The sequence below is a fragment of the Somniosus microcephalus genome, chromosome 11 (assembly GCF_052327205.1).
Source record: "Somniosus microcephalus isolate GS21.2 chromosome 11, FLI_Smic_1.0, whole genome shotgun sequence".
NCBI lineage: Eukaryota > Metazoa > Chordata > Chondrichthyes > Squaliformes > Somniosidae > Somniosus > Somniosus microcephalus.
Window position 1 is genome coordinate 7,954,504 of NC_140997.1, and position 23,970 is coordinate 7,978,473.

At 43.8% G+C, this 23,970-nt stretch overlaps 1 protein-coding gene across 2 annotated transcripts in view; it reads left to right on the top strand.

The window, feature by feature from the left end:
• LOC147110285 (ATP-dependent RNA helicase with zinc finger domain-like) overlaps nucleotides 1-23,970 on the top strand; it is a 332,514-nt gene that overhangs the window by 52,582 nt on the left and 255,962 nt on the right. For both annotated transcript variants that reach the window (XM_086000110.1, XM_086000111.1), the window contains exons 9-12: nucleotides 11,749-11,856; nucleotides 13,728-14,025; nucleotides 14,862-15,129; nucleotides 16,957-17,296. In XM_086000110.1, coding sequence (XP_085856236.1) covers nucleotides 11,749-11,856; nucleotides 13,728-14,025; nucleotides 14,862-15,129; nucleotides 16,957-17,296 — 1,014 coding nt within the window. The remainder of the gene's footprint in view (nucleotides 1-11,748; nucleotides 11,857-13,727; nucleotides 14,026-14,861; nucleotides 15,130-16,956; nucleotides 17,297-23,970) is intronic.

A 23,970-nucleotide genomic window follows, 5' to 3' on the forward strand; every position in this document is an offset into this window, starting at 1 on the left:
AATGGCAAGGGGATCCAAGGCGATTGGAGACCAGGCTCTGCTGCAACGGCCAAGCGCACACAGGCAAACACACTGCTACTGTCCTCCTCCCTCCTTCCCGCTGCTCCTCTCTGCCTGGGTTTCATAGGATGCACAGTGGTCCTCCCGACCTCGCTGTTGGCCCGTGCCGCACCGTCCCTGGGCCCCGACCCCGCTGCTGGTCCATGCTGCGCTACCCCTGGGCCTTGACCTCTCTGCTGGGCTCGTCCTCGCTCCTGGGTCCCGGCCTCGGACACTCGGAGATCGAACTCCAAACCATCATCAACACCTTCACCGACACGTACAAGAATGTGGGCCTTACACTAAACATCCGTAAGACAAAGGTCCTCTCCCCACCTGCCCCCGCCACACAGTACTGCCTTCCGGTTATTAAAATCCACGACAAGGCCTTGGACAACGTGGACCACTTTCCATACCTTGGGAGCCTACAGTCAACAAGGGCAGACGTCGATGATGAAGTCCAACACCGCCTTCAGTGTGTCAGTGCAGCCTTCGGTTGCCTGAGGAAGAGAGTGTTTGAAGACCAGGACCTCAAATCCTGGCACCAAGCTCATGGTCTACAGAGCAGTACTGATGACCGCCCTCCTGTATGCTTCAGAGACATGGACCATGTACAGCACGCACCTCAAAGCACTGGAGAGGTACCACCACCAACGCTGCCTCCGCAAGATCCTGCAAATCCATTGGCAGGATAGGTGCACCAACGTCCGTGTTCTTGCTCAGGCCACATCCCCAGTATCGAAGCTTTGACCACGCTCGATCAGCTCCGATGGACGGGTCACATCGTCCGCATGCCAGATACGAGACTCCCAAAACAAGCGCTCTACTCAGAGCTCCAACATGGCAAGAGAGCCCCAGGTGGGCAGAGGAAATGCTTCAAGGACACTATCAAAGCCTTCTTGAAAATGTGCAACATCCCCACCGACACCTGGGAATCCCTGGCCCAAGACCGCACAAAGTGGAGGAGAAACATCCGGGAAGGAGCCGAACACCTCGAGTCTCTTCGCCGGGAGCAAGCGGAAGCCAAGCGCAAGGAGCGCACGTCAACCCAAGCACCCCACCCACCCGCCCGCCCCTTCAACCACCGTCTGCCCCACCTGTGACAGAGACTGTAGGTCCCGCATTGGCCTCATCAGTCACCTGAGAACTCATTTTAAATGTGGAAGCAAGTCATCCTCGGGTCCGAGGGACTGCCGAAGAAGAAGAATCTCCTTCAGCTCCACAACCCCCACTCAAGATATCTGCGCTCCTCTAATTCTGCCTTCTTGAGCATCCCTGATTATAATTGCTCAACCTTTGGTGGCCGTGCCTTCTGTTGCCTCGGCCCTAAGCTCTGGAATTCCCTGCCTGAACCTGTCCGCCTCTCTTTCCTCCTTTAAGGCTCTCTTTAAAACTTACCTCTTTGACCAAGCTTTTAGTCACCTGCCCAAATTTATCCTTATGTGGCTCGGTGTCAAATTTTTTGTCTTAAAATAATCCTGTGAAGCGCCTTGGGATGTTCTACTACGTTAAGAACATAAGAAATAGGAGCAGGAATAGGCCACTTGGCCCCTCGAGCCTGCTCCGCCATTCAATAAGATCATGGATGATCTTGGGCTCAAAGCCACTTCCCCGCTCACTCCCCATAACCCTTCACATCCTTATCTTGCAAAAATTTGTCTATCTCCACCTTCAATGTATTTAATGACCCAGCCTCCACAGCTCTCTGGGGCAGAGAATTCCACAGATTTACGACCCTCTGAGAGAAGAAATTCCTCATCTCAGTTCTAAAAAGGCGACCCTTTATTCTAAAACTGTGCCCCCGCGTTCTAGATTTCCCCACGAGGGGAAACATCCTCTTTGCATCTACCTTGTCGTGCCCCCTCAGTATCTTATATGTTTCAAGAAGATCACCTCTCATTCTTCTAAATTCCAATGAGTATAGGCCCAGCCTGCTCAACCTTTCCTCATGAATCAATCCCCTCATCTCTGGAATTAACCTAGTGAACCGTCTCTGAACTGCCTCCAATGCAAGTATATCCTTCCTTAAATAAGGAGACCAAAACTGTACGCACTACTCAAGGTGTGGTCTCACCAATACCCAGTACAGTTGTAGCAGGACTTCCCTGCTTTTATACTCCAACCCCTTTGAAAGAAAGGCCAACATTCCATTTGCCTTTTTGATTACTTGCTGTACCTGCATGCTAACTTTTTGTGTTTCATGCACAAGGACCCCCAGGTCCCTCTGAACTGTAGCATTTTGTAATAGCTCTCCATTTAAATAATAATTTGCTTTTTTATTTTTCTGCCAAAGTGGATAACCTTGCACTTTCCCACATTATACTCCATCTGCCAAATGTTTGCCCACTCACTTAACCTGTCTATATCCCTTTGCAGATTCTTGGAGTCCTCTGCACAACTTGCTTTCCCACCAATCTTTGAATCATCCGCAAACTTGGCTACATTACACTCGGCCCCTTCATCCAAGTCATTAATGTAGATTGTAAATAGCTGAGGCCCGAGCACCGATCCCTGTGGCACCCCACTAGTTACTGTTTGCCATTTATCCCGACTCTCTGCTTTCTGTTAGTTAGCCAATTCTCTATCCATGCTAATATATTACCCCCAATTCCGTGAGCTCTTATCTTATGCAGTAACCTTTTATGTGGCACCTTATCTGGAAATCCAAATACAGCATATCCACTGGTTCACCTTTGTCCACCCTGCTCATTACCTCCTGTAAGAACTCCAGCAAGTTTGTTAAACATGATTTCCCTTTCATAAAACCATGCTGATTCTGCTTGACTGCATTATGATTTTCCAAATGCCCTGCTATTGCTTCCTTAATGAAGGATTCCAGCATTTTTCCAATGACAGATGTTAGGCTCACTGATCTATAGTTTCCTGCTTTCTGTCTCCCTCCTTTCTTAAATAGGGGTGCTACATTTGCGGTTTTCCAATCCGCTGGGACCTCTCCAGAGTCCAGGTAATTTTGGTATATTGCAACCAATGCATCCTCTATCTCTGCAGCCACTTCTTTTAAGACCCTGGGATGCAGGCCATCTGGTCCAGGGGACTTGTCATCTTTTAGTTCCATTATTTTACCAAGTACTATTTCCTTAGTGACAGTGATCATCTTTAGTTCCCCCCTCCCTGTGGCCTCTTGATTATCCATTATTGGGATGTTGTTTGTGTCTTCTACCGTGAAGACAGTTGCAAAATATTTGCTCAGAGTCTCTGCCATTTCCCCGTTCCCCATTCTTAATTCCCCAGTCTCATCCTCTAAGGGACCAACGTTTACTTTAGCTACCCTCTTCCTTTTTATATATCTGTAGAAGCTCTTACTGCAGGAAACTTTGTGCTATCCGGCACCGACGGGACCGAGCTGTTGCCGTCCCATCAAAACTGCCGGACAAACCAGCGGTAATGTTAAAACATACGGAGCTCTAGCTCCGTATCTAGCAACAAACCCTGTTCTTCTAAACAGTCGGCCGTAGCTTGCAAGCGTCTCTGTAGCTAAGCAACAGCTTTAGCTAGACCTTGCAGAGCCTGACTGGTGGGGAAAAAAAGCAACGAAAAGAAAAAAAAACTTACTGAACCGACTCTTGAATTTTGCCGGTGGCTCAAGCATTCCGGACAGTTAACCTCCGGATAAACCAAAGTTTCCTGTATCTGTTTTAATTAATGTTTCTTGCCAGTCTACTCTCATAATTCATCTTCCCTCTATTATTTTTTTAGTCATTCTTTGGTTTTTAAAAATTTACCAATCCTCTGGTCTCCCACCAATCTTGGCAACATTGTATGCCTTCGTTTTCAATTTGAGACCATCCTTTACTTCCTTAGTTAGCCACGAATGGTGGTTCCCTTTCCTTAAAATCTTTCTTTCTCACTAGAATATATTTTTGTTGAGAGTTATGAAATATCTCCTTAAATGTCCACCACTGCATTTCAACTGTCTTGCCCTTTCATTTGTTTTTCCAGTCCACTTTAGCCAGTTCTGCCCTCATGCTACTGTAATTGCCTTTGTTTAACATCAGGACACTGGTTTGAGATACAACTTTCTCACCCTCCAACTGAATTTGAAATTCAACCATGTTATGATCACTCTTTCCTAGAGGATCCTTTACTATGAGATCATTTATTAATTCTGTCTCATTACATAGTACCAGATCCAAGATAGCCTGCTCCCTGGTTGGTTCCATTACATACTGTTCTAGGAAACCATCTATGAACTCTTTCTCAAGGCTACCATGGCCAATTTGATTTGTCCAATCAATATGGAGATGAAAATCACCCATGATTATTACCATACCTTTTTTTACAGGCCTCCATTATTTGTTGATTTATACACTGTCCAACAGTATTGCTACTGTTAGGGGTCCTGTAGACTACGCCCACTGTGGTGTATGTGCCTTTAAGAGCCCCTGTGTGCTGTAATGCCGGTAGTGGCCACTCGGGCTATATAAGCCTGTGTAGTCTCTTGTATCTGTTAGTTCACCTCCAGACTTTGTCCAGTAAACACCTGTTAAACCAACTCCTGCATTCCGTGTCTCCATTAACACACGGATACAACAGTGGCGACGAATTGGAAACGGACTTACCTGCAATTCGGCAGCACCTCAAGGATATCGAGGTCGAAAAGAAAAAAAAAAAGAAAAAACTGTGGTTTCACCAGCTAGCCGGGCTGGTGGCAGGTGCTGAAATAATCCTTCCTGGGTGGCGGGCTGGGGCTCGATCGGCTGGCTCTGCAGCGAGGCCGAGCAGCGAATACGGAGGCAAACAGAGACGAAGGGTGGAGCACTCGAGATACGGCCAGCTCTGCAAAGCAGGTCAGCGTTCGGACCAAGCAGAGGGAGGGAAAAGTCCCAGAGAGTCCGGCGGAAACGAGTCTCCGACTATTAAAAATATCTCTATAAATAAAAACCGCGGAGAACAGCGGCGGGAAAGCGCGGGAGGCGCCATTTTTTTTCTCGGCAGGGAAGAAAGGAAAGCGTGGGAGGCACCATTTTTTTTCAGGATGCCTAAGACTGGCAATATTATTGTTTTCGATAATGATGTAGAGGATTGGACCACATATGTGGAAAGAGTGGAAGTATATTGCACAGCGAATGAAATAGAGGATGATAAGGCATCGATACTTCTAAATCTAATGGCGCAAAGACATACGGGCTGTTAAGAAACTTAATCACTCCAGCCAAACCGATGGACAAGAATTTTAAGGAGATTGTTGATACCCTACAGGAGCACTTAAACCCAACACCGCTGCTGATAGCGGAACGATTCAAATTCTTCAGGAGGAATCAGCACAAGAATGAAAGTAACGCTGATTACCTCACCGAATTAAGGAAGCTGTCGAAGCACTGCCAATTCGGAGCAGGACTGGCAGATTCTCTTCGAGACAAATTCGTCTGCGGTCTCCTAAGGGAAGGAACACAGAAAAGGTTACTTTCTGAGAAAGATTTAACACTGGACAAGGCTTTCAGTGTAGCTGTATCATACGAAGCAGCAGCAAGAGGAGCTGCAGAGATACAGCAAAAGCCATAGGACTTTGGCACCCGTGAAATGACACAGGGTTTCGAGAGATGTTATTGCTGCGGCAGATCCACCCATGACGAGAGGGACTGCTGGTTCAAGGACAAAGCATGCCGGCAATGCAAAAAGATGGGACACATTGCACGTGTATGCCGATCTGGAAACAAAAAATCCACTGACAGAAAAAAAATCAATAAGGAAAGGTACAAATGATGACGGACAGTAGCTCCGAAGACCAGAAGGGCGATAGCGACTCCGGAAACAAGAGACGAAGCTGTCTCAAATTACATAATGTAATTGCCAAAGAAGATTACCAGACCATTTGGGTTACCCTCACGATAGCGGGTTCCCCAGTTAAAATGGAGCTAGATACAGGATCAGCTCTGACCGTCATAAGTCGACGGGATTACGAGCGGCTATTTCCGCATATACCTTTGAAAGACACATCCATTATCTTGAAAACATACACGGGGCAGAAAGTATACCCCAGAGGGAAAATAAGGGTGCCTGTGGTACACAACGGCAAGGAAATACAGAAGTTGTATTTATACGTTCTGCAAGATGGTAGTCCACCACTGTTGGGACGTGAATGGATCAGGAAGATACGTTTAGACTGGCACTCCATTCAGGCACTGACGGTGACCAGTAAGAAAAAAAATGATGACGACGTCATACCTGAACGATTAAAAGACATCTTGGCCAACGCCAAAGAAGTGTTCCAACAGGAACTAGGAACCTTGAAAGGCGTCACCGCCTCAATAAAAGTAGAAGATGCGGCAATTCCCAAGTTTTTTAAGGCAAGGCCGGTGCCATACGCAATTCGTCCAGCAGTCGAGGCAGAGCTGGAGAATTTAGAAAAGACAGGCGTGTTATCCAAGATAGATTGGAGCAAGTGGGCAACACCCATCGTCCCGGTCATGAAGAAAACGTTAAATAATGATAAATCTGAAGAACAGAGAAAAATTCGCATCTGTGGAGACTTCAAGGTGACTGTAAACCCGGTCCTTCACACAATACAGTATCCTCTTCCGAGGATGGAAGATATTTTCGCCTCACTATCCGGAGGGAAACGTTTCTCCAAAATTGACTTGGCACAGGCATATCTACAGATGGAGGTTGAGGAGGCCTCTAAAAAGTATCTCACGATAAACACACACAAAGGCCTGTACCAGTACAATCGACTGGTTTTCAGAATAGCATCAGCTCCAGCTATCTGGCAAAGAGCTATGGAGCAAGTCCTGCAAGGGATTCCGGGGACTCAATGCTACCTAGACGACATCCTTGTAACAGGAGAAAACGACAACGAGCACCTTGCCAATTTGGAGCAGGTGCTCACTAGGCTGAGAGAACGGGGCCGACGAGCAAATCGCCCCAAGTGCGAATTTTTTCAGAAACAAATATCGTATTGTGGCCACATAATTAACGAAGAAGGGTTGCATAAGTCACCTGAAAAAATTGAAGCGGTCATAAAAGCCCCAGCACCTGAAAATGTCTCACAATTAAGGTCGTTCCTGGGATTGATAAATTACTATCATAAATTTTTACCGAACTTGTCAACTGTTCTGCACCCTCTTAACGAACTGCTGCAAACTGGAGTAATTTGGAAATGGAGCGAAGACTGTAAACGTGCCTTCCATAAATGTAAAGGCTTGATCATGTCCAAGGAAGTTTTGGCTCATTACAACCCATCACTGCCAATCAGACTGGCGTGCGATGCATCCCCTTACGGCGTAGGAGCGGTATTATCGCATAGATTCCCTGATGGCTCGGAGCGTCCGATAGCTTTTGCATCACGCTCATTGAACTCAGCTGAGCGTAACTATGCCCAGATCGACAGGGAAGCACTCAGCCTGGTATGGGGAGTGAAGAAATTCAGCCATTACCTACACGGACAAAAATTTACCTTGTTGACTGACCATCAACCTCTCGTCTCCATATTCAACCCTAAAAAGGGCGTTCCCATTATGACAGCGCAAAGGCTACAGAGGTGGTCCCTTTTCCTAGGGCCACACCAATATGACATAGAATACAAAGGATCAAAACAGCATGGAAATGCTGACGGTTTATCGCGTCTGCCGTTGCCAACGGTAGAAGAGGCACCTACAGTGGACCCAGTCGAAATGTTCCACTCAACCATAGTGGAATGTCTACCAGTAACAAATTCTACCATTGAAAAAGAAACGAGAAATGACCCGACTCTCTCACGAGTCTACGATTTAACGGTGAAGGGATGGCCAGCACATGGCGAACCACTGTAGCCAGCATTCTCGCAAAGAAGAGAACAGCTGTCAGTGTGCCGAGGTACCTTGATGTGTGGATCCAGAGTGGTGATTCCACCCAAACTCCAGGATAAAGCGCTAAAGGAGCTTCACGAGGGGCATCTGGGTGGAGTGAAAATGAAGAACCTAGCCAGAGCGTTTGTGTGGTGGCCAGGTTTCGATGGAGACATCGAAGAAATGACCAAGGGCTGTCTAGGATGCCAGAAGGTCCAAAACGCCCCACCACAAGCCCCTCTACATCCATGGGAGTGGCCCTCATCTCCATGGCAAAGGGTACACATCGACTTTGGTGGTCCATTTATGGACTCAATGTTCTTAATCGCGGTTGATGCACACTCCAAGTGGCCGGAGGTAATAAAGATGTCCTCCACCACCACGGAAAAAACCATCACAGTATTAAGGACCATATTTGCCAGGAATGGGCTGCCTGAACAGATCTGTTCTGATAATGGACCACAATTTGTGTCCGAAGAATTCAGGAAGTTCTTAAAAAAACAATGGGTTTAAGCACTACACGTCCGCCCCATACCATCCCGCCACCAATGGATTGGCTGAAAGGTTTGTCCAGACCTTCAAGAAGGCCATAAAGGCCATGGGTAATGAAGACATTAATCTACAGCATAAGGTAGATAACTTCTTGTTTGCCTACAGGAATGCAACACGTGGTTACAAACCAAACTCCCGCCATGATGTTTTTCAATAGAAGACTAAGATGCCGGCTGGATTTGATCAAGCCAAACATCAGAAGGGGCATAGAGAACCGGCAATTTCAAGGCATGAATGCAAGGCCAGCTAGAACCTTCCAGATAGGTCAACAACTTTTGGCCCGGGACTACCGTACCGAGAAATGGCAGCCTGGAACTATTTGCACACGACTAGGACCGCTGATGTATACCGTGGACATTGGAGAAAGCATAATAAGGCGCCATGCTGACCAGATCATAGAGTCATCCGAAAAGGGACAACCTACACCACCACTCTATACGCCTAATGATGAAGCAGAGATACCCATAGTATCTACCTCCGATCCAGTGATACTGGAACCAGATGAACCCGACACTGGCATTCAAGCCGAATCGACCTTGCCAAAAGAACCTACGACACCACCGACAACTACTACACCACCGAGGCGTTATCCGGACCGAGTCAGGAAGCCTCCAGAGAGACTGACTTATAATTGATTAACTGCAGCAAATGTGTAGATTATTGTTCTTGTACACATGTTAATAACAATTACTTAAAATGTTATGTACTGGCTGTCTAGAAGGGGAGGAATTGTAGTGTATGTGCCTTTAAGAGCCCCTGTGTACTGTAATGCCGGTAGTGGCCACTCGGGCTATATAAGCCTGTATAGTCTCTTGTATCTGTTAGTTCACCTCCAGACTTTGTCCAGTAAACACCTGTTAAACCAACTCCTGCATTCCGTGTCTCCATTAACACACGGATACAACACCCACCAGAGACTTTTTCCACTGCACTGATCCCATCCTTTACCAACAAAGCCACCCCACCTCCCTTTCCTTTCTGTATCCTTCAGAATTGTCTGGAATGTTCAGTTCCCAGCCCTGATCACCTCGCAACCACATCTCTGTAATGGCGATCAGATCATACCCATTTGTATCTGTTTGTGCCGTCAACTCATCTATCTTGTTACGAATGCTGCGTGCATTCAGATATCGAGCTTTTAACTTTGCCTTTTACCATTTCTCCTTGTTTTGGCCCCATTTTCTGTTGCACTCTTATTTTTAAACATTCTGTCCCTTCCTGTCACACTCTGGTTATTATTTCCCCCATCTCTATCCTGCTCTATTGCTTTCTCATTTCTCATTGACTTTTTAAATTCCTGCTCACCTGGATCCTCCCCACCACTATTTAGTTTAAAGGTGCTACATATGTTTGTTTAGCTCATGAAACTCCAACAGTGCCTTTACGCAGACTTTTTGGTGGTCGGTGTATCTAAGCCTGGGATTTTGTTAATTTGCACCTAAATTTTCTGTATTTGGGTAAGTTGGTTATGTCCCCAATGCCAGAAGGTATGCAATCCAGATCGTCAACAGAAGCTCTACCTCTCCCACCGTTTAAGTATCTGTTTCTTTTCCAGAACAATTCTCTTGTCTCAGTTAACCCTCGCCATGCTAGTGCCGGATTTTGTTTTGTTTACTGTACTGAGTTCCTGTTCAAGATAAGGGTTGGTTGCTATGTAACTGTACACAGCCCCTGTTTGTTTAGCAGCTTATGGACTTAATCGCTAATTTTTTTCCATCTGTTGGTGAGCAGGGGGTCTGATCATGATGCTTCAGGTGCGATTGCGACTGTGTGGGGCAGACTTGATGGGGCAGATGGTCGTCTTATCTGTCAAATTTGTATGTTTGTAATTAGATATGGATTTCTTGGCAAAGGTTAGCAGGACTGGGCTTTATTTTTTCATAATTCATGAATTTTAAAACTGTTGGTGGAATCTTCTGGGTTGGAAAGTTTGCTTAAGGCCCACAACTGTTTGGCATTCACAATTTGATGATCAAAAACTTGTATATATCTGACACAGGTCTGAAAATGATCTGAATTTAGACCTGGGCCCTTGATTTCTGCATCTCACTGCAGTGCAGTGGTCAAAAGAGGAATATTTGTCACAAATTCTAAAACATATTTTAATTGAACAAGACAAAATAAATACATGCTCCAGTTAGGAGAGTCGAGGGAAGAGATTTGGGAGACACCGACAATCATTGAGGGAGTCAATGGACACTGGGGAGATTTAAGAAATAATTGGATGCTGCAATGGGCAAGTTGGGATTTCTCTGGATCGAAGAATTATGATGGGCCAAATGTAATTATCTTGTGAAAGTGAAACTATTTTGGCTTATTGCAATTCTGTACAATGAGAATTAATAGGAAGTAGTCCAGAAGCTGATTAAACAAACGTCATAGTTCTCAGGTTTGGATTTGATATTTCCTCTCTGAACCAGTTGGAGAGATGTCTTGTCCAGGTTCTTTCCAGTGAAAGGTGAAATTTAACTGAACTGCATGGAGCTGTTTCAATATACCATGATTGCCACCACATGGTGGTGTCCAGAAGCTAAGTGGTCTATCCAAAATGAAAACGAACAGATAAATTTAATAAGCATCAAAATAAGGTGTGAGAAAGAGTCCAAGAGGAAAAAATAAAAACATGGATGATGGAAATTCAAGGTCAGCAATTCAGATGTCCTCAATGCCCATCTCAGAACCAACTTGTTAGTTTATTTTTTTTTGGTTTTAAAAAAAAAAAAAAAAAAAAAAATTGCAATTCCCTGCACCCCAGCAACTCAGAAAAAAATATTTTAAAGCTCTGCATTTCTAGTATTTCCACCACAATTTCTTCTTCCACATGTCCGTTTCTCTGCTATGGTGAACATTCAAAATAGCGAGTTTGTACTGTACATGCACTGGAGCAGATACTGAAATATGCACAAACTGTACAGTACCAGATGTCAGTGAATTGTTTACTTTACCCAATGTGTACAGCGCTGTACATGTGCTGGAGCTGCCACGCAGTGCATTTTAAAAACATTGTGTGCAGGAACCCCTTGCAAATATTCCCTCTCTCCTGGGTACGCCAGACCTAATTCCCAAAAGACAGTTTCAGCTAACTAAGGAGAACAGTGCTATGGTTGTAGAAAACATTGTTTTTTCACAGCAACGGAAATAACGTGCTAGTGAACAAATAAGGAAATGCAGTCACTGGCGGACAGAAGTCTGATAATCTCAGGATCTCCAAGGGTTTGGGTACTGCAGTTTAAACATCTATGATATACAGATGGACATGAATTGTGGTCTCTTTGCATTCCAAAATCAACTTGAGGCCAAAGGCTCATTTTTGTGGTGGATACTAACTATTTGCTTTGTTGTTTGATGATTTGCTTGTGATTTTCTTCACTAGGTGAGCGGGGCTGTTGAGGGTGTGCGAGTGGAATGCAGTCAGGAGCTGAATCAGGTCTCTGACGGCAGAAAATATGACTTTGCGTGGACATTTGCTTTTACTTGTGATGTAAGTTCAATGAGGGGACTTTCCAAAAAAACTGAATTCATTTTCAGCTCACTTGCATACTCACAATGTTGCTACATATTCCATAAAATCAGGCATATGAATGAAAGCCAATGCACAAATGAAGAATCTTGGTCATGTCAAGCAGTTGAGGGCTAGAGTTGGCCTTTGCACCCCTCAACTAGAGAGAGGAAAAATCAGCATGTTTCTGCTTTTAGTCAGTCTTCAGAGTTTCAGAAAATGAACTGTTCCCATGAACAGGGTGGGATCAGAGTTCTTCATTGCTCCCCTACGACTGCCATAACTTCACATCAAGAACTTGAGCACCACTCGTAATGACCTATTCCCCGCACAATTTTCTCCTCTTCCCCCTTGAAAGAGCTGATTCCTTGATGAAGTACAGTTCCACAGGCAACCACAGCCTGCTGAAAAGTATGTTTGCGGACATCAGGTGAGAACAGGATCTGTGATTCTTTCCATAGTTGAGTAACCTGCCATCGCTTACTGTCTAGATTGGCTACTGGAGTGAGATACCAAAAGACTGTGGATCCCAAGGACAATTGGACACAATTCACATCCCATTTTGAAGTCCTACTTTCTGTCCTATTATATCATATACTTTGATTTTATATGATTTACAGTTGAATAGCAAACCTTACACAATACAAGAAGTAAAGTTGGTTGCAGTGCAGGAAGTTCTCTACAGTGCAGGCTGAGGAGTTGAGATGCAAAAATGAAGCCCGACAGTGCTACCACTGGCAGCAAAAAAAAAAGACTTGCATTTCTGCAGCGCCTTTCAGGACGTCCCAAAGCGCTTTTCAGCCAATGAAGTACTTTTTTTGAAGTGTAGTCACTGTTGTGATGTAGGAAACGCGGCAGCCAATTTGCTCACAGCAAGCTCCCACAAACAGCCAATGATCAAACTGTTTTTGTAATCTGTTTTAGCAAACTAAAACTACAGTGTGAAAAGTCTACAAAGGCAGTTTCCATTATAAATATGGACTCAGGAGTTTATAATAGAAAAAGTTGACAAAAGGAAGTAAAGTTTTGTACAGTGTGTGCAGACATGACATTTTTAACAAATTACAGATAGATATTTGTGGTTTCATCAGCCATTTCCCAGTGTCGGCTGTGGCTCAGTTGGTAGCACCCTCGCCTCGGAGTCAGAAGGTTGTGTGTTCATGTTCCACTCCAGGGACTTGCACACATGAAGCTAGGCTAACACTCCAGTGCAGTGTTGAGGAAGTGCTGCACTGTCGGAGGTGCTGTCTTTTGGATGAGACGTTAAACCGAGGTGGATGTAAAAGATCCCACGGCACTATTTCGAAGAAGAGTTGGGGAGTTATCCTCGGTGTCCTGGCCAATATTTATCACTCAACCAACCTAACAAAAACCGATTATCTGGTCATTATCACATTGCTGTTTGTGGGAGCTTGCTGTGTGCAAATTGGCTGCCGTGTTTCCCACATTACAACAGTGACTCCACTTCAAAAGTACTTCATTGGCTGTGAAGTGCTTTGGGACGTCTGGTGGTTGCGAAAGATACTGTATAGATGCAAGTATTTTTTCTTTTGCATTCACTACTTAAAACAGTAGAACTGGACAAAAGAAGGTTGGAATACTTTGTACTTGTTTTTATAAGAACAGCAAAAGGCATCAAGGGTTATGGGGAGAGAGCAGGAATATGGTGTTGAGATAGAGGATCAGCCATGATCATATTGAATGGTGGAGCAGGCTCGAAGGGCCGAATGGCCTACTCCTGCTCCTATTTTTCTATGTTTCATTGATGGTGAGAGTTTCCCATACAGCCAAGAATCACTTTTTTAATCTGTGCAAAGTTAAAATAATAAAATACTTGTTTTGTTTTCCAACAGCCTCCACGGTTGCTCCACCACGTTGCATTTCTGAGTAATGCCTACACACCATGCTTCCACATTGCTTCCATTGCTGCTGGTGACTCTGACAGCCTCCATCCGTATTCCATATCATCTAAATGTCAAGAGTGGAGTCGAAACTCAAGCGGCCAGAACAGGATCGAGGAGCCTGTTTACCAAATTGTCGTCAAATTTTCTTCAGAAGTTTTTGGAAATTTTCAGCAAACCGTATTTTTTGACTTTGGATCAGAGCCCGTGTTGATGCAAACAGTTACTGTGTCTGCACTGTCAGACAAAGGTATTCAGTTGCTTTTCACGGTTTGCATTTTGTTAAACGAAGATGAAAGGCCATGGCTCCTACTGCACGACAGTTGAATAAAGTAGAAGACAAGATAAATTGGGAAGGAGTGATGAAAAGCTTGGTTTTTAAAACCCTGTGTTGAGGTTCTGGGAAAGAATGAGTCTGAGTAAGAGATGGTGCGATTAGTCTTCATTTCAACACCATGAAATAATGTATAGATATTAGAAGTTCTGTAAAATCAAGTATTGAAGTGGCACCCCCAGGTTTATGACTGCAGTGCAAGGGAGTGGTCCCATGCTGCAGTGTGAGCTATAACATGCTGTGCCATGGAATGTAGGATATTGGTTTGTGTCAGTGATGTGATGCATTGCATCGTGCATTAGCTGCAGGATTGTATCACTACATCAATTTCTATTTATTTGTCACCTTTACTGCAGAACACATGCCAGCTTTTTAGAAAAGGGAGGGAGGAATGAAATAGATGAAAGGAATGGTCAGTGACCCATGATGCAAGATTTAGGAGACTTGACTGAAAGCTTGGTCGAAGGGAGAGGTTTTGAAAAGGTTTATAAGGTGGCGAGATAAGTGGAAGATTTTTGGGGGAGGAAAATTGAAATAGGAGGAAGGTAGCTGATGGAGTGAGATGGATTGACTGATTGCCTCTTTCTTTCTCCTATATTCTTGCATCTTTTCCTGGTTTAACTTCAATAACGAGAAACTCTAGAAAATGATTTTGTCGCTCCTGTATGAAGGAGAAATGAATTGTATTTTGAAGGCGTTGAGTGTCTGTTCCTTAGCTAGATTGATTTATTTCAATGGATTTTTTTTGTCAGGTACAGAAGCATTGCTACAGCACCAGCAGCAATCCCTTACGACGTCGCAGCGCTGGGATTCGACTTGTAAACAAGTGGTTGATTTCCGACCTCAGGAGCAGTCTGAGCTCGATCTGACCCTGCTGGTAACCTATCAAATACCCGCTGCTGCCGACCAGTTGTTCACCCGGTCAGTTCTAGACAAAGCCTTGAACAGACACAACTATCATTCTCGCTTCCACGATCTTCTCTACATAGAGGAAAATGCACAAAATAAAGATATAAGCAAGTACGTTCTCGCTTTCCGGGAAAGCTCAGGGGTTCTGCTGAAACTTTGACAACGTACCAATTCATGTGTCACACATTTTTTTTTAATGTATTTGTTCATGGGATGTGAGCATCACTGGCAAGGCTGGCATTTATTGCCCATCCCTAGTTGCCCTGTGAGAAGGTGGTGGTGAGCCGCCGCCTTGAACCGCTGCAGTCCGTGTGGCGAAGGTGCTCCCACAGTGCTGACATCGCAGCAGTTTGGTAGAACTGAGTGTCTCGCTGGGCCATTTCAGAGGGCAGCTAAAAGTCAACCACATTGCTGGGTCTGGAGTGACATACAGGCCAGACCGGGTAAGGACGGCAGGTTTCTTTACCTAAAGGACATTAGTGAACCAGTTGGGATTTTATGACGATCCGGTAGTTTCAAGGTCACCATTACTGATACCAGCATTTTTAATTCCAGATTTATTTAAACCCTCCAGCTACCATGGTGGGATTTGAACTCGCGTCTCCGGATTATTAGTCCAGACCTCTGGGTTACTAGTCCAGTAACATAACCACAATGCTACCGTACCCCTGTGTTTTAGATCTGATCCCTCATCCTGGGATGGCTGAGCTCAAAATTACCCCAGAAAATGGTCATCCCAATCTCTCAATTTTTATTTTCCTCCCCTATTTTCTTTTGCCAGTTTTTTCTCCTCGTTTCCTCTCCGTTCACATAGTGCTTCAACCACATGCCGACAGCTCGCGTGTGAGCCTCCATAGTGAGTGATGGCAGGCTAGTTGACCAGCTGAACCTGCTGTTAGCCCCGCACGTACATTGGCATCAAGTGTTGCTGGATGGCAATCCTGGCTGCTTTCTTTTTGCCTCCTTAACCCAGGGTGCTGAACTATGTTCCTGCTGAGGAGCGCGCGTGGCCGCGCAGTAATCTGAATGGTCCCGCGCAGGACGCTCACTGGCTTTTGCATTGTAAACGCCGAGCATGTGCTGAAATTTAAAGGAATCGTGCATTAAAAATAACAGGCCGCGCAGAACAAAGCGCAGCTTACAGGGAGCATTGGTGCTGATGTTAATTGTAGTGTCTTGACCACGGGCCATGCTGATTTCAGCTATATGTGTGCAGACCCAGGACCTTGCTATCTGTATGGCCCAGCTACTTACTGGATATACTCACTGAGCCAGCAGCCAGCCATTTTTTCCTCCTCCATTAGCTAAATGTAAAAGTTACAACAAAAAGTGCTCAGTATGCATAGATTTTGAATGCAGTTTTGAAGATTGTTCTCTGTTGGGGACCCAGTTTTTTTAAAAAAAAGGAGTTTGGAAGGTTCTATTATTTTTTTGGAGGGGGTCCGAGAAAAGGATGTCTGAGGCCAGGGTTCCTCGTCTTGATAGTTAATGTGACTCATGCTGGAAAGTGCACACGTGGAGCTGTCTGATGAGGTGAGGATAAGATCAGGTTTATTTGTGGTGCCCCCATGATCAAATAGCTGGCCGTCATTGGATGCACACATGAAGATTGGTCCCTTGACCAAGTTATTCGCAAGTATGTGTGGAACTTGGCAAGGGTCAGGGTCTTGAGCAGAGGAGGAGAAAAAAGCATGAAAATTAATCAAATAAAGAGGCTCAGATGACTATAAAAACCAGTTGAGTTTCGCTGTTGTGTTCTGTGACATTGTTGAAATCTCACAATTGGATTGCGACTTTGTGTAAGAGAATCATCCATTATTCTGTAGATCCTCCTGGAGGGGAACAAGATGGGGAAGTATCCTTATATAGCTGATTTAAAAAAAAAAAATGGTTTGTTCCCCATTTAATTTAACATTTTTCCTCTTTGTACTTTACTAGGTTTAATGTCAAAGCAAATTTGCACATAACGACATCCTATGCGGTCCCTGGCAATCATGGAGCTGCTCGGCATGTCCAGAATGGCCAACTGTTTGCTTGTGTTTTGTTGAGTGATACTGTGATAACCAAAGACACTGCTGCTGGGAGACTAGTGATGGAAAAAGTCACCAGCGTTCTGCTGATGCCCCTCAGCAAAAAAAAGGGTCTTGGATTGAATCAGGGGAATAAGGAAAAAGTGTATGAAGCACTCGTGGAAGACAGGTCCAGGGAGTGTATGCTGCTCAGGCTCTCCAAAGAGTGTTGTGAAGATCTGAAACTTCGACCAGAGAGAGATATAGAGGTACGTTTATATGAAATGTGTATGCTTAAAGCTCTGAGATATTCTAAGGTCTTTTAACATAAATTTCTTCCTGCCTCCTCAGACCCTTGGTTAAAAGCCAGACACAAAACTTGGTTTGAGGAATTCAACCTGTAAATTGGGAAACCTAAGAACTCTGAAGAAAGCCTTCCTCGCACACAACCCGTTAACTTTACATTTGCTGTTGTGTTCTGTTTAACACCACTGCAGGGTGTTAAAAAGGCCTTCTCTTCAGCATTCACCTGTAAAACTAATCGCACATAAATTATATTTCATGTGTTTTTACAAACATCTGACGTTACAGCTCACAACAAGGTGGTTAGCAGCCCGATTTGACAAATTCATCTTTGAATCAGTAGTCTGAGTGACTGAAGCTGTATGCCTTCACACAAGATGTGGTCTGACTGCCAATTCCACCGCTAAACAGTTTTAACATGGCATTCTCTGACTTGTACTCTACTGAATTGGCTATAACTCTCTTCCTTTTAATTTGTTGATTGCTGCTCCGTTGACTAGCTATATAAAGCACTAAGTCTATTAACACCGGTAGATTTCCTTCAGCTTTATCCTTTGCGCCTTTGACACCGGTCATGCGATATGCATATCGTTCTTTTATTTAAAAAAAAAAACAAATTATAAAGAAATTCTCATGTGCAGCACTTTGCACGCATCCATATTGAATTCCATCTACTGCTGGTCACCCACTCAGTAATTTTAACACCTGACATTAAGTAGAAACTTGCAGGATATGAGTCTCTGACGATATAACATTGATGGAAGGGCAGTAAAGCTAGAAATTCAAGTCTCCAACTTAGTCAGGATCTGCAAGTGAACCGAGGGAGCCCAGTCACAACAAGATGACCAGGGCAATCTAATATTGGAATTTTACACTCAAACGTGTTGTAGATAAGTTATGAAGTTACCTTTTATCTCTTAAAATATCTGCCTTGTTTATGATGTTTCCAGAATGCTGATGGGAGCAAAATAATTTAGGGGGGAAAAAGACTTTTTTTACAAGTGCTTTTATCCCCCTCTCCTCTCATTATGGATTGCCAGTAAATAAGCTGTTTTGATGCGTATATTACTGTCTGGAGGGAAAATCAACATCTGTAAAGTTTTTTGGTATTGTAAAATTTGAGGCTGCTTCTAACATACTTGCACATGCTGTTGTTTTATAATGTGCTCAGTATTCTGTTCTTTCCTTCAGTTTATCTGAAGTGTTTGCTATATTCCACTAACAATCTCAGGCCCTAAAGTTTTGGTGTCTTTTGCCAGAAGTTTTACAGTATGGTCAAATCTGCCACTTCCACTGCTGCTTTTCCTGATATAAAACCTGTGGGCTGGATGTCTGTCATTGACTGCTGCGCAGAAATAACATTAGATATTGCTGCTTTGAATCTGCAAGATGTCAAAATAATACATTTCAGTGTGGTATTTGGCTCCGTAGAAAACGTGGACTCTGATTTCAATGGTCATCTTGCATTGTGAGCCTCAAAAAAGAGCATAACAACTGTGCAAAAGATCCCGTGGCACTATATCGAAGAAGAGCAGGAGAGTTATCCCGGTGTCCTGGCCAATATTTATCCCTCAATTATAACACAACAAAAAACAGACCATCTGGTCATTATCACATTGCTGTTTGTGGGAGCTTGCTGTGCGCAAATCGGCTGCCGCGTTTCCTACATTACAACAGTGACGATACTTCAAAAAATATAAGTACTTCATTGGCTGTAAAGTGCTTTGGGACGTTCGGTGGTCATGAAAGGCGCTATATAAATGCAAGTCTGTCTTTCTTTTATTAATATATATCAAGGAAAGCAGTGGTCCTAGTACAGACGCCTGGGGAACACCACTGTATACCTTCCTCCAGTCCGAAAAACAACCGTTCACCACTGCTCTCTGTTTCCTGTCACTTAGCCAATTTTGTATCCATGCTGCCACTGTCCCTTTTATTCCATGGGCTTCAACTTTGCTGGCAAGCCTATTATGTGGCACTTTATCAAATGTCTTGTCAATCGCATTGCCCTCATCAACCCTCTCCTGTTACCTCATCAAAGAACTCAATCAAGTTAGTTAAACACAATTTGCCGTTCACAAATCCGTGCTGGCTTTCCTTAATTAATTCACACTTGTCCAAGTGACTGTTAATTTTGTCCCTGATTACTGTTTCTAAAAGCTTCCCCAATACCGAGATCAAACTGACTGGCCTGTAGTTGCTGGGTTTATCTTTACACCCTTTTTTGAACAATGGTGTAACATTTGCAATTCTCCAATCCTCTGGCACCACCCACGTATCTAAGGAAGATTGGAATATTATGGCCAGTACCTCCACGATTCCCACCTTCAATTCCACCACCTTTAATTTCCAAGCATCATCTTTGCTGGTGAAGACCGATGCAAAGTACTCATTTTGTACCTCAGCCATGCCCTCTGCCTCCATGCGCAGGTCTCCTTTTTGGTCCCTAATCAGCCCACCCCTCTTTTTACTACCCGTTTACTATTTATATGCTTATGGAAGACTTTTGAATTCTCTTTTATGTTAGCTGCCAATCTATTCTCATACTCTCTTTGCCTGTCTTATTTTCTTTTTCACTTCCCCTCTGAACATTTTCGATTCAGCCTGATTCTCACTTGTATTCTCGACCTGACCTCTGTCATAGGTGCTCTTTTTCTGCTTCATCTTACTCTCTATCTCTTTCGTCATCCAGGGAGCTCTGTGGGAATGTACCTCAACTGTACCCGAACCATCTCCTCTTTAAAGGCTGCCCATTGTTCGATTACACTTTGGCCTGCCAGTCTTTGATTCCAATTTCTTCCTTCCAATTTCTTCCTTCCTCCAATTAAGTATTTTTTATTATAGATTGCTCCCTGTCCTTTTCCATAGCTAATCTAAACCTTATGATACTGTGATCACTGTTCCCTAAATGTTCCCCTACTGACACTTGCACCACTTATCCCACCTCACTCCCCAGAACCAGATCCAGCAATGACTCATAAGAAATAGGAGCAGGAGTCGGCCATTTGGCCCTTTGAGCCTGCTCCGCCATTCAGTAAGATCATGGTTGATCTTCTACCTCATCTCCACTTTCCTGCACTATCCCCATATCCCTTGATTCCCTTAATATTCAAAAAGCTATCGATCTCTGTCTTGAATATACTCAATGACTGAGCCTCCACAGCCCTCTGGGGTAGAGAATTCCAAAGATACACCACCCTCTGAGTGAAGAAATTTCTCCTCATCTCAGCCCTAAATGGCCGACCCCTTATTCTGAGACTGTGACTCCTGGTTCTAGACTCCCCAGCCAGGGGAAACATCCTTCCTGCATCTGCCCTGTCAAGCCCTGTAAGAAATTTTTATGTTTCAATGTGATCACCGCCCTTCTGAACTCGAGAGAACATAGGCCTAGTCTACTCAATCTCTCCTCATAGGACAATCTCCCCATCCCAGGAACCACTCTGGTGAACCTTCGTTGCACTCCCTCTATGGGAAGTATATCCTTCCTTAGGCAAGGAGACCAAAACTGTACACAATACTCTAGGTGTGTTCTCACCAGGGCCCTATATAATTTCAGTAAGATGTCTTTACTCTTGTACTCAAATCCTCTTGTAATAAAGGCCAACATACCATTTGCTTTCCTAATTGCTTGCTGTACCTGCATGTTAACTTTCAGTGATTTGTGTACAAGGACACCCAGGTCCCTCTGAACACCAACATTTCCCAATCTCTCTCCATTTAAAAAATACTCTGCTTTTCTATTTTTCCTACCAAAGTGGATAACTTCTCAATTCTCCACATTATATTCCAGTTGCCATGTTCTTGCTCACTCACTTAGCCTGTCTTTCTCCCCTTGAAGCCTCCTTGCATCCTCCTCACAACTTACATTCCCACCCAGCTTTGTATCATCAGCAAACTTGGATATATTACATTTGGTCCCCTCATCCAAATCATTGATGTAGATTGTGAATAGCTGAGGCCCAAGCACTGATCCTTGCGGTACCCCACTAGTTACAGCCCGCCAACCCGAAAATGGCCCGTTTAATCCTACTCTCTGTTTTCTGTCCGTTAACCAATCCTCAATTCATGCTAGTATATTATCCCCAATCCCATGAGCCCTAATTTTGTTTAATAACCTCATGTGTTGGCACCTTGTCGAATGCCTTCTGAAAATCCAAATACACCACATCCACTGGTTTTCCCCTTATCTATTCTGCTAGTTACAACCTCAAAAGATTCTGACAGATTTTTCTAACACCATTTCCCTTTCTGCCCAATCCTATTATTATTTTCGAAGTGCCATGTTACCATGCCCTTAATAATAGATTCTACCATTTTCCCTACTTTTGATGTCCGGTTAACTGGTCTGTAGTTCCTCGTTTTCTCTCTCCCTCCTTTCTTAAATAACGGGGTTACATTTGCTACCTTACAATCTGTGGGAACCGTTCTGGAATCTATGGAATTTTGGAAAATGACAACCAATGCATCCACTATCTCTATAGCCACCTCTTTCAAAACCCTAGGATGTTGGCCACCAGGTCCAGGGCACTTATTGGCTTTCAGTCCCATTAATTTCTCCAGTATTATTTTTTTACTAATACTCATTTCTTTCAGTTCCTCATTCTTGCAAGAGCCTTGGCTCGCTACTATTTCCAGGAAGTTTTTTTGCGTCTTCTGCCGTGAAGACAGACACAAAGTATTTGTTTAATTTCTCTGCCATTTCCTTATTCCCCATTATAATTTCTCCTGACTCAGTCTGTAAGAGACCCACATTTACTTTGGCTAATCTTTTGATTGTCACATACCTGTAGAAGCTTTTACAGTCTGTTTTTATGTCTCTCGCTAGTTTACTCTTGTATTCTGTTTTCCCTTTCATTATCAATTTCTTGGTCCTCCTTTGCTGAATTCTAAAATCTTCCCAATCCTCAGACTTACTAATCTTTTTGGCAACATTATAAGCCTCTTCCTTTGATCTAATACTATCTTTAACTTCTCATGTTAGCTATGGTTGAACCACTTTTCCTGTGGGGTTTTTGTGCCTTAAAGGAATGTATATTTGTTGTAAATTATGTATTACTTCTTTAAATGCTAGCCATTGCTTGTCCACCGTCATACCTTTTAATGTAGTTTCCCAATCTACCTTAGCTAACTCGCCCCTCATACCTATGTCGTTTGCTTTGTTTTGGTTTAAGACCCTAGTTTCGGATTTAATTAAATCACTTTCAAACACATTGGCCTAGAAATTCGGGTCGGAGGCTTCCCGCGGGTGTAAGCCCCCGACCTGCACTAAGCTTGCGCGCCGGCCGTTGAGCTGTGGGCCCCGTGGAATCCTGCTCCAACTGCCGGCGCGCAGTGCTTGCGTATCCCAGGGGCGCAGTTAGTTGAAAGCATCCCCTGGGATCACGTGGGCCATGGGGAGCCAATCGGAGCAGGGAATGCTTCATTCATAAGTTTGACATGAAGAGTTGTCAAAACTTAGAAATACTACGGGCCCCAAAACATCACTAAATCTTCAAATAAATTTTTTAAAAATCACATTTTTTAAATAAACTTTAAATTACATGAAATAACTATTTTAAACAATTTAAATTTTTGGAAAAAAAAATTATTTTCTAACAGGGCTAAAAATAAACTTACCTTTAAAGTATTTAAAAATAAACATGTGGAAAAAATGTGTTAATTTTAATGAATTCACCACTTACCTTGTAAAAAGCAGGCCTTAAGCCTGCTTTTTAAATATGTAACTTCTGGAGACTTAACCTCCCAGGAAAACCCGTATATAAAAAAAAAAAACCTGTAAGTTCGATGCGCACGCGCAGCCTCTCCCGCGCATGCGTTCGACCTCTGAACCCCTTCGTTCAGGGGAGCGGAAGTGCCGGTTTCCCGTGCATGTAGGAAACCGGCACTTCCATTGGTGCGACGGGCGAGTACCCCGTGCGTACTCACCCGTGGAGACCCAAATTTCTGGGCCATTATAAAATTTTATCCTATTATGGTCACTCTTCCTTAAAGGCTCCTTTACAACAAGGTTATTAATTAACCCTTTCTCATTGCACAATACTAGATCTAAAATAGCCTGTTCCCTAGTTGGTTCCTCAACATACTGGCCTAGAAAACTATCATGCATACATTCCATGAATTTGTCCTCCACACTATTATTGCCCAGTCTATATGTAGATTAAAGTCCCCCATGATTACTGTATACCCTTGTTACATGTGCCTCTAATTTCCTGATTTATACTCTGCCCTACATTACAACTCCCACCAATGTTTTCTGTCCCTTGCTATTTCTTAGCTCCACCCAAACTGATTCTACTTCTTGATTTTCGGAGCTAAGATCCTTTCTCTCTACTGCCTTTATCCCATCCTTTATTATCAGGGCTACCCCTCCTCCTTTTCCATTTTGCCTATCTCTTCTAAAAGTTAAGTATCCTGGGATATTTAGTTCCCAACCTTGGCCACATTGCAACCACGTCTCCAGTATGGCTATTAGATCAAACCTGTTCATTTCTATCTGCACTATTCATCTATTTTGTTGCAAATGCTTCACGCATTCAGATATAGTGCCTTTAGCTTTGACTTATTTCTATTTTTCCCTGATGTCACTGTAGTCACTGATGCCTTATTACCTTTTGTTACTCTCGCTATCCCTTCCTGACCC